At 35.7% G+C, this 16794-nt stretch overlaps 1 protein-coding gene across 1 annotated transcript; it reads left to right on the plus strand.

Moving 5' to 3' along the window:
* Positions 1 to 722: 722 nt before the first annotated feature.
* GlcAT-P (Glucuronyltransferase P) lies at positions 723 to 16125 on the plus strand. The gene is made up of 8 exons (XM_065494628.1): positions 723 to 970; positions 3369 to 3470; positions 8492 to 8718; positions 10280 to 10559; positions 12178 to 12335; positions 12396 to 12572; positions 13061 to 13174; positions 15253 to 16125. Exons 3-8 carry the CDS (start codon positions 8506 to 8508, stop codon positions 15358 to 15360), a joined length of 1050 nt encoding a protein of 349 aa, XP_065350700.1. The 5' UTR covers positions 723 to 970; positions 3369 to 3470; positions 8492 to 8505; the 3' UTR covers positions 15361 to 16125.
* The last annotated feature ends 669 nt before the right edge of the window (positions 16126 to 16794 follow it).

Consider the following 16794-nt stretch of genomic DNA (forward strand, 5'->3'; position numbering starts at 1 on the left):
TTTTCTTTTGTATATTAGATATGAAAACTAGACACAACTGCAAATCTCGATAATTTATAAAACACCAAAATTGAGTATTAACTGTTTTATTTTTTACTGGCAATAAATTTGATTTATTTAAATAAATTTTAATTCATACGTACTGTCAACTCCTTAAAAATAGAAATAAATTTTTTTTTCTAATTTTCGTATTTAAAAAATTAAAAATTAAAAATTTGGATGGTTGATAACAATTGCTTAGAGAGACAAATTGCTAATGATGAGACATAACGACGAAAAGTTAGTTTGGTATTATTATAATTTCTGTTTATTAAAATCAAAATAAATTTAAGTCAAATAAAAAATTAATTTTGCGTAAAGCGATTTCTTTTTTTGTGGAAATTTAGCGCGGATTCCAAAAAATTGAAATAATTTGGCGAACAAGGATTTTCTTGCAATTGTTATTCCAAAAAAACAAGACGGCAAAACTTTCAAACCCTGCAATTTTGGGGATTAGATCTAACCTGCACCCTAATTATATTTTTCGTTTGTATTTTTAAATTGCAATTAGTAGTAGAAATTAATTGGCTAGAACCGTGCGCACATTCGTGACTGCATGGCGGAGAAAGCCAGCGTGTCGGCATGACAACGGCGGCAGCGGCGGCAGGAGGCACGCGCGCACCCCGATCGATCGATTCGCAACCCCCCGCGCGGCTGGCGAACTCGGTGGTTGTGTTGGCAAAACTGGCGTCCGTCCGTCGGTTGGGTCGGTCCGTGGGTCGGTCGGTCGGCGCTGCTGGCGAAATGACAACACGCGCCGCACTCCGGACACCCGAGCAGCAGCAGCAGCAGCAGCGTTCTTTATCTCGGTGAGCCGGCGAGCGCGGGGTTGACTTGCGGCAAGTCAGTCGCAGATAAGCCGCACATGCAGCAAGACGTCTCCTCGGCCACGCAGCTCCTCCAGGTCACGCCGTCGTCCGACATCCGCCAGGTGCGTGAAAATCCGCGCCGGACACGCGTTGGACGCTCGAGTTTTCGGTCTTGCCGGTGTTTGTGGTTGATTAGGAGGGTGAGGGGCTGGATATAGGGGTTACAGGGGTCGCGTGTTTTCGTTTTCGGTCTCTTTTGGCGTATTGCGTCATTTGCAAATAAATGCGAAAAGGGGAAATCGACTGCTATACAACCTAGTATGCGTCTATACGCATTTCTTGGCGCAAGAATAAATCGTTTGTTTTCTTTTTTAAATTTTTAAATTAAGAATATAGTTCGAAATTTTTATCATCTGTTTTATTTACAAAATCGGGATAGCAATTTTATTTCCTTTTAAAGCGAAAAAATTTATTTTTCAAATTATTCTCTTTGAGCCTCAATTATTGAAATTAAAGATATAAAACAATAATTCATATTTCGTATATCGAAAGGTTTTTTTTTAAAATTTGAAATGTTATTGCTCTGGGTGATTTAAAGTGCTAGTAAATTTACGGATGGCAAATGTCAATATTTGAGATATTTGACAATATTTGAGAGCAAGGTCTGTTTTTATTATTGTTGATTAAAATAAAAAAAATATTGATTGCTTATCGTTGCTAGCTAATTGCGATGCCAAATGAGAAAAAAATTGCACTGTGAATATCATTTAAAAAAAATCCTGATTTCTCGAGATATTTAATCTTCCAAATCTTCTATTTTGAAAACAATTTAATCAGTATAAGAGCATGAAAATATTTTCTTCCTAGTGACACATTTAAAAGTGATATACGAAATATTAAGCCGCTCGTGTGATAAATAAATATCTTAGCTAGACTCCAATGACTATTTACTCATCTTTTATTTTGTCCCGGAAAACCAACTGCATGAAAACTATTTTTGAGTGGTTTTCCTCAAAGTTGCTAGACAAATTTTTCACAAAATAAAAATTGTCTAATCATTTTCACGTGTGGTCCATTTTTTCCTTTTTGGACTATAAGAACAGTAATTTCTGTTTATCTTAGTCCAAATTCTATGATTTATTTAATTCAATCATATTAATGCCATGAAGTGAATAAAAAACTCGAAAATTTTGCGCACTCTGATAAAAAAAAAATACCCAAGTCTGGTCATGTATTTATCTTTGCGTAAAATTTAGCATGTTTCATAGAACTAGGAGGATGAATGACAAGGAAAATTATGATTATTATTTTTAGTTTATGCTTGGCCGCAGCCGTACTTTTCCCCCTTGTGCGGTTCACCAGAGTCATTAACCCAATTGTGCAACAGAAGACCGAATTTTTTCACGAAAAATTGAGGGAAATATGAAATAACTGAGTGACACCTGATTACGAATGAGCTATGTGTGCGATATTATCGGAGGGCCGGTAAAATTATCTTTTTTTTCAAATGTGACTTTTTATAATATACGATTTTGCAACCGGCAAAATAAGGAGGAAAGTATCGTCTAAACAAGAACAAATATAATGTGTTCTTATTTATTCTGCGTAGAAAAGCGCGGTGTCATTATTTACCGAAAGAATTACTACAGCGCAGGTGAGAAAATTCCTCGCTACTACGTGATGACTCATCTTAAAACTAATTAAAAGCACATGCACGTTGCTGATGTGGCAGTTGGTTTTTTCCCTTAAAATAGATGATTCTAGCTTGGCTTTGAAATTTATGTGTGTCACTTAAAATTATGCAAGATTTCTAGGAATTTCTTGCTTTTTTTTGTTTAGATGCCTTTTGGGGAGAAAATTGCACAGCAATTTTTGATTTATAGAACGTTTATATTTTACAGCCTAATAAAAACAGTTTCAAAATGATAACTAACGTTAGAAATTAAATTAAAACAAGTGAAGTTTGAAATCAGTTTTGAAAGTGCCTAAAACTGGGCCAAATGGAATAACATTTCAGTTGAGATGTATCGTTAGCTTGAATGCTGTCGGTTTTGAGAGAAAAAATCACAATATACTTATATGAAAATTATGAAACACGTCTTCCTGCCATCTGTCACAAATTCAATTTTTTTTCACCACTTGGAAAATAAGTTTTCTGGCTGCAGCGTAAGTGTCGCGCGTGCGATCGCAGGACGTCCGGCCGTGGTATCAGCGAGACGGCAAGTTTCCTGCCCTTTCCTCCTTCTCTGGGCTCGCCAAAATCCGATTCTGCTGCCCTTGGCCCACGGAGCTGCAGGACTCGAGTGGACGCGATAAGCCGCGTGCTGCTCTCGAGGGCAGCTGACTATTTTACACACCTATATAAACGCCCCTTGCCCTCTGACGTCACCCGAGCTCCACGCGGGTTCGTCTCGACCCCTTTATTTTGCTCCGCCGTGCTGATAACCGCCGTTGCGTGAAGTGGAGTGTGCTGGAGAAAGAAATTTATTCAAAAGAAATTCGTCCCGGTGTGTGTTGCAGGTTTTCGTGGCGCAGGAACAATATGCTCAGCGCCGCTTGCGTTTCGTGTCGTCAGCAGCTGCCCAGAGGTGAACGACGCTGAAACATGAAATCGTCCAAAAGGTATGTTATTTGCTTATGCTAATCGCTGTTTTTATTGTTTTACGGAAAATTATTTGTTTCGGATAGCTATCAAAGTTCTGCAGTAAAAAAATGGGCGAATTTTCGTGAGCAAAACAACAAATTATTAAATATTTATTAGATTTTTTAAGGCTGAATATTATTTTAAAACTGTTGAAATTTTCTGAAATCAGTCCTAAAACACTTCTAAAACAATAGTTAAGCATAAAATTAAATCGCTAGAGTTTTAAACACTTGAATTCGTCCTGGTAGCGGCAAAATTGCGCAACTTTCAACCACCAGACGCGAATTTCCTTGTTGCAAGAAAAGGGCAACAATCAATTTGACAATGAAAATTTGGGTGTTTGTTGAACGTTGCGCAATTTTACCGGGACCAGGACGAATTAGTGTATTGATCTGTTTTTGATGAAACAGTTTCAGACCTTATTTACAAACAAAATATTATTCTTTTGATGAGGATGAGAGAAAAATAAATAATATTTTACAAGCACCGACGCAACAAATTAATTTCCAACTCAACTCTTAACTAGCTAAAAAACCTCTGGCCTCCTTTGAACGTTGAAACAAACAATGCCTAATTTTAAATCAATTACCAAGGGACAAGGGACAGTAAATAATGAGACCACTTTTGATTATTGCACATTGTAGAGCAAATTACTAAAACTAACAATTAGATCATCTGCTTGATTGTGAGCAATTAAAATTGATATTTTTTAACCGTTGCGGGCTCTATCAATCTACTTTTAAAAAGTTCTGTTTTGGTGTAGCTGATCTGTAAATCTTAAAAAAACACTTATTCATCATTGAAGGTAAAATTACTTTATTACTGCCAGCGGGAGCCAGATGTACGATAAAATTGGTTCCCACTGCGCAGATCCAAGATGGCGTCAGAATGTGGGAAGCCAAAATCTCTCTTTGGACTCGCGTACGAGTGTCAAGAGTTTGTTTTTACGATCCAAAAGACACAATTAGTGCAAATTATGTCACAATATTGACCAAAACTTGCTTCTTTTCACGCATTTTCACGTGACCGTTTTTTCGTGCCATACACCACCGGACGCCATATATCTGCGCGTAGCACGAATTTTATCCCCGCTGATTATTTCATGAAGAAAACCCTTTGCAAAAAAATTAAAAAAAAAACATGATAATTAGCTAGGAAACTCTCTGAAGCCGACTATTTGACAGTTTCATCAAAAATTTATACGGTTTTTACCATGTTTCCATGGCTGATTCCAGTTCGTCCTTTTTGACCGATATAAATAAAAAATTTCAAGAGGCGCCAATAAAATAAAAAAGGCAAATAATGCTACAAATAATTTTCCGGTGCGGCAATTTGCCGTTAACATATGCCAAGAATGAATTGGGTTTATTTTACAAGAAAATCTGCTTGGTTTGCTTCAATTGAATCAAGATAGCGACAAGATAAGATATAGTGAGTTAATCTGCACAAATTTGGAAACCTTTAAACTAGCACATCTACCATAATAAATAGTTAAAAATAGTTGTCCTCATTTGGATTTTACTATTAATCTGCGCTGGGAATTAAATGTGCAGTATTTTTTCTTAAAAAAAACACGCATTTCATATTTAATGTTCTAAATCAATTTTCCTCATCTCCTTTCAAAAGTGTAAAAATTTAAAATTTTGTCAAACGACAAAAAAATTAAATAGGTTTTTTTAACAAAAATTTGAATCTCAAATATAATTTAAAAAGGAATTATTTTGAACTAATTGCTGTCGATCAAATAGATAATAAAAAAAACACGACCGAGTTATCGCAGAGAGGCACTCAACATGCTTTGGAAGTATATAAATCATTGGACTGTCTGATTACGCGTATGACTGTGAAAAGGGTTGCTTCCTCCGCATCGACACCAATATCGTGGCAAAGCAGAAAAATACGTTGAGCTACATTAGAGCCGGAGATTAGATAGAGAGGCGTTAGTTGCTGCTGCCAGAGATCAATCGAAATCTAATTATGACGCGTGTACGACGGCAAGGCAAGTGATGAGATTTCATAATTGTCATATAATAAAAAAAGGGAGATTGGGCTATCTTAATTGCCTCGAAAAGCCGTAAACGAGATCAGAAGCACGTTGCTTTTTTGTTTAGACGAAAAAGCACTGCGGTTATTTGAAATATTCAAGAGGGTGGTTTGCGGCTTCCCAAAATGCGGTTCATTGCTTGGCGCGGAAAGAAAGGAAGCCGTAAAACACACCCTTGACCTGCTCTTCTCAGTCAGTCACAAGGGGAAACAGGGCTGCTGCAAAATATATGTTCGCTTGCAAATTAAACATTGAGCGCGCTGCTCTTTGATCATCGAGCCAAACACACATATTCTTCAGCAATGGCAGAAGATAACAAAAGGAGCTTTGAGTACCTTTTATTCAAATTCTAAGAGCAATATGTTTTTGAAAGAATCATCAATTAATAATTTAGTTTAATATTGATAAAATATAACCTATTTTTAAATGGCCGAATTTGTTCCTGATTAGTTGAATTTACTTCAACATTTTCATCATAAAATCTTGATTGTAAATTCCTACATTTTTGCAATGTACAAACAATAGGCCGCTTTTAAGGAGTATTTAAATTTAAATATAGAAACCATCGTCAAAAATGCTTCCTGAGAGAAAAATGAGAAAAATTTCAACTCATTTTATATATAAAAAATTATTTATTTTAATTTAATTAACTTCAAAACAAATCAAATGCCAGACAGAAATTAAAATTCGTGTTGCAGATGTTAACCAATTGAATATTTAATTAAGGAAATAGCAAGTGCTCTAGCTCTTATTTATTGTTAGTACCGGCGGGCGTGCATTTACGTGTGCGCAATCGATCATGTCGGTCTTGCCGTGTCGTACATATTATGTACATATGTTCTATTTTCATTTCTTAATACGATTCTGCACACGAGCAAGAAAGACTGGCGTTTTCTGTGTACGAACACACGCTTTTCAACTGCGGGATGGTATGCAACCAGCTTCGATCGTCTGCTGGCGTGTGCGGCGAAAGACAGCCCCCTGATAAAATGCCAACTAACTACTATAAACCCGCAGCCGGGAAATTACTGTATGAAAACCTAAATAATATCATTTATTTTTGGAAAGTTTCGATTTGTCTAAATTTTATTTCATTGAAAGATTAGGTGCCAGGAAAGTTTAACTTTTTTTAAACGGAAAATTAAATTAATTTCGGAAGTGTATCGCAGTCTGGAATGTGAAAGGGGACTCGGTACTGTGATTTATTTTTTTATTTATTGTGATACTGGATTTTTTAGTATTCATTTTGCAAAGTTGAAATCGTCAAAATGTCCCACTCGCCGACAACGCCATTGATAACATTGGCGCACAACATTGAAAACACGAATAACACGCGGTTGGTTTTTCAAAAGAGGGCATAGCACTTTATAACAGAGAAATCTGTGGTTTATTTTCCGTCTTTATCACATCCTTGATGAATCGACGCCCGTTCTTGGTCCAAAATAAACATCACTCACTCGCTCGCTTTCTGTTTGGAGGAGATTGCGGATAAAATATTGCAAGCTGTGCGATTGTGCTATGATGCCTCTCGCGCGCATCGTTTGTATTTGTTCAAATTTACGCGAGGATGAGCTAATCTTCGTTTTCGTTTCAAGTATTATCAGAGCGAGTCAAAACCAACGACTGAAAAAGGACGACAGTGTCCTCTGCAGTTTCCAAGAAGAAAATGTGCAGTATTATAAATGATATTTTACAAAAAGTGTTAAATCAAAATTAAATAAGAATCCATTTCAATAAGTTATCTTTCTTGGGAGACACTCTACTTTGGGACTTGAAAAAAATGATTTTTATTCTACTTGGACAATTAATTTTAAGTGGCCCTGCATGATTTGTTCTAATTTGATGGTCCCGTGACGATTGGAAGCTCGTCGACCTTCTAAAGCTCACAGCCTGGTGTATAATTAATTTCTCTGTTCGATCAAAGACGCATTAGGCGTTGCCAGGCCGTGAAATATTGTATTCTACTATGTGGCATCAAAGGAGTGCACTTTGCAAAACGCATAACGAATTATAGTCGATTCGAAAAAGGGGCAGCTAAGCCGCGGGGGGTTGCTTGTGTCTCACGCGACCCTCATTAGCGCACGAAAGCTGCAGAGGCCCATTTCATTTTACCAGATTCGTCCATTTTGAGGCTCAGGGACCAGGGTGCGGGTTTAATGTGAATCCTCGCATTACAAATGCATTTAATCAACAGCAAATAATATTTAATTTTACATCAACTTCTTTAAAATTTTGTTTTGAAAAGAAAAACAGTATTATTTATTATTGGGTGATTATTTTATGTTTGAATCGAGGCTAAAAATTTCATAAAATCTAAGGAAAACTGAATGGCTCTACTCTGTGTGTGATACATTAAAATTGGATAATGGTCAGCTATTAGTGAAAATTAAATGACAATTAAAGACTTAGATTTGAAGATTAAACCTGTGTGTGTATTCATTCTTTGTTTTAAAAATTCTAATTTAACCCGTCCAAGTGGTAGGTTGTGGAATGTTTCCTTGAACAATTATGAATGAAAGAAGATGTTAAAAAATTTCACAAGATTCTATGAAAATTTAAAATTGTGCAAGATAGATCAATAACAGACAAACTTGCTTTTTGTTGAGCAGTTTTGAAACAGGATGACCACTTAAGAAATTTCATAACTTCTCCTGCAGAAGTCAATCGGTAGAGGGTGTGAACGAGCCGCACGCTCGCTCCCTTAGAAAAATATTATTCAGTCAGCGGAGTTTAGTTCGTGTGTGAACATGTGGCGGACGCATGGTGGGTATTTCAAGCCAGGTTTGCTGACGAAGCTTGGGATTAGGCGAAATAACCATATATTCTTTCTCCTTCCACAATTGTTTGATTTCATTATTAATGTCTAAAATAAAGTAATTTTTCTCCACTTTATTTTGACAATTTTTAAATTGTCAGTATTTTTAAATTTAAGTCTTGTTATTATTTTGGTTGCAGAGACCGCTGAGAGCATGTACTCGACGCGCAAGTTCTACCTGATGGCGCTTCTTGCTCTGGGGCTGTTCGCCGTGCAGTACCACGTCATGTCCAACTGGCTGGTGCAGGGCGCCGTCCGCAGCGACGTGCCGCTCTCCGTCGTCCGCCTCTCCATCGACAGGCTGCAGACCTCGCCTGAGCTCACAGCCGCCCTCTCGCAGGAACAGCTCAGGAAGATCGTCGAGGAGGTAAAAAATACGCTCTTATTTCTTTGATAACAAATTTGAAATTTAAATTAAATTAAAAGCTGATGAAGGTTTTTTTTTGAAAAGATTACTGATGCTGCATGTGGTACAAGAATGCAGAGTCACTTATACCAGTGCTCGCGCGACAACAGTATATTTAAAACTTCAAGGAAGTTTGCCTTTCTTTCCTTTGCTTATGATAAATTTTAGATGCCAATCACAAAATTAAAAGATTTTTTAACCACTCGAAAGAACTTTTTAAAATTAAAGTATGAAAACGGCGGTCTTTGACACAACTTCTACAACATGAGCAAGAAACCTTAAACTCGCGCGTGTATGGAGAACCAAGACCTGGTGCTTTTTTCTTTTTACCATATGCTATATATATTTGGCTTTTTTTTAAATTTTATGTAATGACATTTGCCAAAACCAACCACTCCTGTAAATATTTTGAATTAATGGAATAATAATAATATTTTGAATATAATTTAATTGGTCTATATATATTCAGTTTAATTAAAATTAATTTATTTTGGCGTTAAAAAAAACGAAAAAATTGCTCGAGATAAAACATTTTAGTTCAAAATCAATTTTAATCGTAGATTAAACTATATATTCAACCAGCCCTTTATTCTAGTTGTAAATTTAGGCTTCAAATCATAATTTTCTTGTGTTTTGGTCGTTTCTTTTTTCCAGAAAAGGACATAAATAAAAACAGGGTAAAATCGGAAAGGGTATACGAGTGACGAAATCATTTCTAATCCCATCACTCGCCCTCCCCGTAAAAAAATAGATTAATTGTGTTTAATATTTTTTCACAAGTGCATTTTATGAGTGTTGCAATATCGTAGTCTGTGTCTGAACAACTCTGATCCTTTATCTGAAAGCGTATACAATCTTTCTTATTTTTTTATTTATTTTTCTTTCTTATTTTTCAAATATACAATCTTTGTTTGCTAAAAGCGTTCACCGAGCGTTTTTGCAAAGCAAATAGCCTCAACTTGCGACTAAGATAGGGTGCAATTGTATCTTGTATTGAACCTTCACTTAAAAGTTGGTAATTTTGACTGATTTTTGGATTGGAAAAATAAATTTAATGTATATTAATTTTTGTGACATAATTTTTTACTTGAGTTCGTAAGAAAAGGATATCAGGGAAAAATTGGTTTTAATTTCAAGCTGTAGCATTTCTCCACGCAACTTTCCAAGAAAATATTTAGAAATTTTTAGAAATCACTTAAGTATGACAATTATTGCACATTGTTCGATTCCTATCGCTTGAAATCCAACCGCTGATTAAGAAATTGTGGCAGTTTGAATTTGTTGACTTTTTAAATTATGGCCGAGACATTAATTTAATCTAGCTAACCATAGATAACGGCAACTCATATACTATTTCTTTATCGAAATTTACATATTTTAGAAAGATCTATGTCGAATAAAAGCCAACAACAGAAACATTTTCAGATTTAAATCAATTTGCTAGAGAAATTTTTCAACAATGTATATTTTCCGGCGAAAAATCCATTTTCATGAGCTCTCTTGCTTTATCTTTTTATCGCAGGTGAGTCAGCAAGTGGTGCAGACGCTGCCGGACTGCATCCCCGTGGAAGCAGCGGCGAGGACGGTGAGCGGCGGCGGCGACGACAAGATGTTGCCCAAGCTGTACATAATCACGCCGACGTACCGGCGGCCGGAGCAGCAGCCCGAGATGACGAGGCTGGCGCAGACACTGCTGCACGTCAAGAACATCAAGTGGCTGGTCATCGAGGATGCCGATAAGCCGACCCCAGAAATCACGGCCCTGCTCAAACGCACCGGCATCGACTTTGAGCATCTAGTCGGTTAGTCCAATCTCTCTTTGATCCCTTTTCGACACACGCAAACCTCCACTCACAAAGGAAATTTATTTATCGATTGACCAAGAGATCGACCACAAAGACTGATAGTAATGAGAATTTCTCTTGTTAAAATAAAAGAAAAAGTTTCAAATTCACATTGTTTGGAAAATTAAATGAAATGAGGTAAAAACAGCGGGGGCCAGATGTGCGATAAAATTGGTTCGCACTGCGCAGATCCAAGATGGCGTCTGGATGTGGGAAACAAAAAGCTCTCTTTGGATTGCGTGCGAGTGTCAAGAGTTTGTTTTTACGATTCAAAAGACACAATTAGCACAAGTAATGCAAATTATGTCACAATATTGATGAAAACTTGCTTCTTTTCGCGCATTTTCACGTGACTGTTTTTTCGCGCCAAACTCAACCGGACGCCACGTCTGCGCGTCGCGGTGTTATTGGGACCCAGGTTTCAGCATTCAAGCTAGTACAATGCGCGCCCTTTCCCGCTACACGGACAGGGATTAAAAGAGCAAAATAATAAAAATTCACTAATTTTCACCAGAACTCAGTTTTTACTGGAAGATTGCTCAACCTGCAAATTACAGATAATTTCGTGGTGTAAATATTTCAGGCCTTAATAAGACTCACTCAGAAACATCTGCTCTAAGTGCAAGATAATTTTTCGATTCAATTGTTGACTTTTAGCCGCCCATCCAGAGGTTTAAAAACTTTTACACAGATAAGCGAGCAATGCTGTCATTTCCTAAGTCCACAAGGAAGTTTTAATTCGAAATATCGTCAGAGTGCGTCACTAAATAATACTTAACTCCAGTTCCCTTATTTTTAAGCAATAATCTTGTTTGTGTTTGTTATACAGTCAATGTTTCAGTTGTTTACTGTCTCAAGCAATCGAAAAGTCTCATAATTTAACCGTTTTATTAAGCTGTGTTGCGAAGTGAAAACATATAAATGTACAAACCATGATGAAGATTTTGCTGAGCTTCGCCAATCTTTTCATAACAGCCTGATAAACGCACTTATAAACAAGTTAAGCTTTGCCAAACTCCTTTTTTAATCTCGATTGAAGCGTAATGGGAAATTTTGTTGGCTACTTTATCTCGTTACTGGTGAATAATCTGCTAAATTAAGTGTAATGCGATGCTATTAAACAATTAAAATCATAAAAATAAAATAAACCCTCTTAATTGTGACAAAAATGATAGACATATAAAAACATTTTGTGAAGAATAGTTAGTATTATTTTGTAATCAACGTTCACGTCAGTGACTTAATTTTTTCTTAACGAAGAATCAATAAAAGTTTTTATTTAATTAATTTAAATAACAAAGTATTTAAATTATAAATAATTTGTGCGGTTTTTAAGTCTAATTAAGATTTAAAAGATTAAATTTTAAGTAAATGTTCTTCATTGATCGTAATTGCGTTAAAAATACAAAAAATTAATAAATGGAATTTTAGTAATTATCAAAAACTACATTTCTCAATGCGCTCTTTTTTAAAGTAATAATAAAATGAAACGGCTTTAGGCTTTACAATAATTTTTTTACTACATGAAAACCCAAATATGAATTTATTATAAAACAAACGTCTAATAAAATTTCAGCCCCGATGCCAGCCAAATATAAAAACAAGAAGGGCAGCAAGCCACGAGGAGTGTCGAACCGCAACCGGGGGATCGAGTGGATTCGGGAAAACGCCTCGGACGGCGTCATGTACTTCGCCGACGACGACAACACCTACGACATCAGAATATTTGAGCAGGTTCGTCTCACGTGCACAAGTATCTATTCATTATTTTATTTAAAAATTGCGCAATTTCAGATGCGACACACGAAGAAAGTGTCCATGTGGCCGGTGGGGCTGCTGACCAAGGTTGGGCTCAGCACGCCCGTCGTCAAGAACGGCCAGTTCCACGGATTTTACGACGGCTGGATGGCCAACCGCAAGTTCCCAGTTGACATGGCCGAGTTTGCGGTCAGCGTCAAGTTTTTGCTGCAGGTTCGACAACATTAATGATGAATTTAGAGGTTTTTTTGGGAATTTAAATCAGTTCAGTTTTTCCAATCCTCAAATGAGCTCAAATTATGCAATTTAAAGAATAGTGTGAGTCACCAAAAATCGTCTAAAACGTTTAAAAAAGTTGTTTAAATATTGATTATTTACTTTTCAAAAATTTTCACCTTTCATTACTTTTATTTCGCCAAGTGTTTCTACGATCACATTCAGTCATTTTACGTAAACAGGGTGATTTTGTTAGGTTAAATGAAGTTTTCATAGTCACTTTATACGAATTGTTAGTGTCTAAATTTTATTTTTTAATACAAGAATCTGAATTTATCACAAAATAAACTTTAAAGATGACGAATAAAGGCAGTAAAAATTCGGCCCAAAAACCTCTTAAAGTTTTTTTTATTTTCCTAGAATTTCCAAGCCTAACGAGGAATCTCAAGGTTTTAAATTTTCAATCTAACGCATTTTTATTTCAGCGGCCAAAAGCAACAATGCCTTACAAGCCAGGCTACGAGGAGGATGGCTTCCTGAAAAGCTTGGCGCCATTAGAACCTAAGGAATTAGAGCTGCTCGCCAACGGTTGTACAGAGGTAACAACATTTTTAGCACGAATTTAATTTGGAAACTGATAAGTAGGGTTGGGAAACTTAGACGATCGACTATTTTTTTCTGTGCTCATTTCTTTCCAAAAACATGAAATCTTCACGAATCATGAAAAATGATGACGATTGACACCGACTTAAAATCGTCTAAAACCGTCTAAATTGCCAATAATCGTCTAAACCCAACTTAAACAGTCTAAAACCGTCTAAAATCCCCCAAAAAAGGCCGTTTGCTGGGAAAATTCTCATATTTTATAACATAACAGAATGCAACGTTGATTTGCCGCGATTATTTAGGCTCCCAGAGCCATCTCGGCACGGGTGGATTTTTTTTCACCTGCACCCACCCACGAAATTCTAAATTTGAACCCGCACCTGCAGTGACGTGTGTTCCAAAAACCCCGCAACCGCGGGTTTTTAAACCGGCAACTTCATATTATAAATTTTGCAATTCACCCTTAAGCGCTTAGTGTTCGAAGCCGCCAACTGTATACTTTCGTAATAAATTTAATTTTAAGGCACTTCCGCTGCGATTTCAGACTCAATCCTGCTACTGTGCATTCTTTACTTAATATGCTTTCTTTTGACGTGCTGAAAACCAAAATCAATCCAGCCATTTGCCGTAGAAACGTCGGAAAATATTTTAAATTTATAAAATTGTTTTTCACGATTCTACGCCGATTAGCTTAACCGATGTTGGTTTTCAGCATGTTAAAAGAAAAAAATGTAAAGTGAAGAATGCACGGTGGTAGGATTAAGTATGCAAGTGCCTTAAAATTGAAAGTATACGGTGGCGCCATCTTTTGGCAACGTCACAAAATATTTCGTGGTTTTAGTGCATAAACCCGAAACCGCCCCGTACCCACCAGAAATGACAAAAAATTAAACCAACCCGCCACGCGGTGCAGTTAACCGCGGGTTTGAACCCGCATTCTTACACCCGTGCAGGGCTCTATTAGATAATATGTCGTCGGTGGTGTCATTTGGGTGACAAAAAAATAATAAAAATTCATTGTATAAGTACATTTTCCTGCTTTTTCCAAGGAACTTTTGTAATATTTAATTGAATTATTTGGCCCATAATTTGAATAATTGAAAGAAAAACTGAAAAAATATTGAAAAAAGCATGAAATTGGCACCAGAAATCAGCCTTCTCAAAACAGTCTAAAACCGTCTAAATCACCAACAACAGTCTAAAAAACAGTCTTTTTTAGGGCAAAAAGCGTCTAAAAATAGTCGACTATTTTGTACAAAAAAAACAGTCTAAGTTTCCCAACCCTACTGATAAGATTGTGTGTGCAGAAAATTTTAATTGAAATTGATTGTGCCACACTCTCACTTTTCGTACTGATAGATAATTTATAAGAGCGACAAGAATATTATCTTAAATTTACTGGATCTATTTTTCGCTTTTAATTCTTTGGGTTTCCCAGAAGCAAGTGACTCTTTATACGTAAATAATCTTTAAATACCTTTGGAAATGTTTTTAATTTCGAAATTCATGGGAAGAAAATCAAGTTTTAAGTTTTTTCTTCCTCTACCTGGATTAAATAATTGACAACCCCTTTTTCTGCTGAGTTAGTCATTTTCTCTAAGCGTTAATTTGAGCAGAATTCAGCTATTTTAAATTATTAAAACTTTTTTAATTTCCAAATTGAACATGTTACTCGCAGCGGGGTCCAGATGTGCGATAAAATTGGTCTCCACTGCGCAGATCCAAGATGGCGTCTGAATGTGGGAAACAAAAAACTCTCTTTGGATCCCCGTTCAAGTGTCAAGAGTTTGTTTTTACGATCCAAAAGACACAGTTAGTACAAGTAATGCAAATTATGTCACAATAGTGACGAAAACTTGGTTCTTTTCGCGCATTTTCACGTGACTGTTTTTTCGCGCCATTCTCCACCGGACGCCATATCTGCGCGTCGCGCGAATCTGGTCCCCGCTGAAATTGAAATTATGTTACTCGTTAAAAAATTAATCCATTTAAGAGCAAAAAACATGTTTGATTTCCCAATTATAACTTTTAAAACAAAAAATTAATAATATTTTTGAATTTTGTGTTACAGATTTTGGTTTGGCACACGCAGTCGAAGAAAAATTCACCGTCTGCAGCAATCAACGCGACACAGTATAAAGACACTAATCTGATTGAGCTTAAAAAGCACATGGTGTAGCTGCTGCAGCTGTAAATATAAAATAATTATACTCTGTGACCTCTCTTTCTCCAGCATTAATTAAAATACGCACGCGCGGCGGACATTGACCGGAAGAATCATCGACACACACACATCATCGGTTTCATTCAGTGTACTTGTGAATTTCAACTGCCTCTAAAAGTGTTTGGAAATCATAAAATTGTGATAATTTTCATAAAGTAGGTTTAAGACTGCGGCGGGACAAAATAATGTGTAAAATTAAATCGAGGTTTAATTTTTGCCCATCGATTCAGTCTCATGTATTTGCATAGCAATCGCTGAACTTGTACCCTTTAGCAATTTCCGACGTGGCAAAAAAGGACTGAATCCGAGATAGCTGATTACTGAAAAATCAAAATAGCTGTGAAACAAACGTAGGAAGCGCGGACGCGTGTGTGTTGCCGTCATTTTTAAATGTCGTCTCTCTATATTTAACATGATGTGTATAATGCGAAAAGTCCCAAATTGATAAACACAAATGTGGCAAGTTACTTAGCTCTAAGATTCATAAAAGACTTTCAACCAATTATTCCTACGAAAATAATTTTAAATAATCGATATAATCTATTTATTTATTTCCACCAAAGATTGAAAACGATCCAGTCAAATCCAAATTTTGAACTAAAAAGTTTTCATTTTCCCTGAATTTAATATTAATAATTAATTGTCTCTGGGAAAAGGAAATTAATGGTGAAATTTGATTCACGAAATGTCAAACGAAAAATTGTAAAATAAACTAGTTAAGTTTTTGCAATCAAATAATTAGTGTTTTATTTAAAGCAGTTTTTAAGTTGAATAAAAATACATTGACACATTTTAAGGCAAGAAAAAGAGCATTATTTTATTAAGATAATATTTTCAACAAATGTTCTGAGAGCTTCAGGATTTTTGAATAATTATTATTGGCCGAATTCGTCAAAGATTAACACTTTGAAACTGAAATTGAATGTATGCAAAGTCAATTTCTGTTAAAAAATTTCTTATTTTCTGCATTTATTATATCTAGAAACAATTAGACGATTTAAAATCTATTTCAACTTCATGTATAGGATCATATCGACATATTGGTGGTTTGTAACTTTATTTATTGAAATATTTAAAAATTAATTTTAAAAATCGTATTACACAAATAATTTAAGCATAACAAATCTTGCAATTCTCGCTGTTCATTTTATTTTCATATAGTTATTTAAGTAAACATATTTATTAAATAAATAAAAATTTCATATTTTGGAGTGTTGAAGAATAATTGAAAAATATAATAAATTAAATAATATAGTTTTTTTATTATAAAAAGTATTTAAGAAATTGTTGCAAAAGCGCATAAGTCACTTGTGAGTTAAATTTTTTTTAAGAATTTGGAGAGTAAACGTTTCAAAACTCACCAGGGCTGAAAAAATATCGTATCTTTTA

The sequence above is a fragment of the Cloeon dipterum genome, chromosome X (assembly GCF_949628265.1).
Source record: "Cloeon dipterum chromosome X, ieCloDipt1.1, whole genome shotgun sequence".
NCBI classification, from domain to species: domain Eukaryota; kingdom Metazoa; phylum Arthropoda; class Insecta; order Ephemeroptera; family Baetidae; genus Cloeon; species Cloeon dipterum.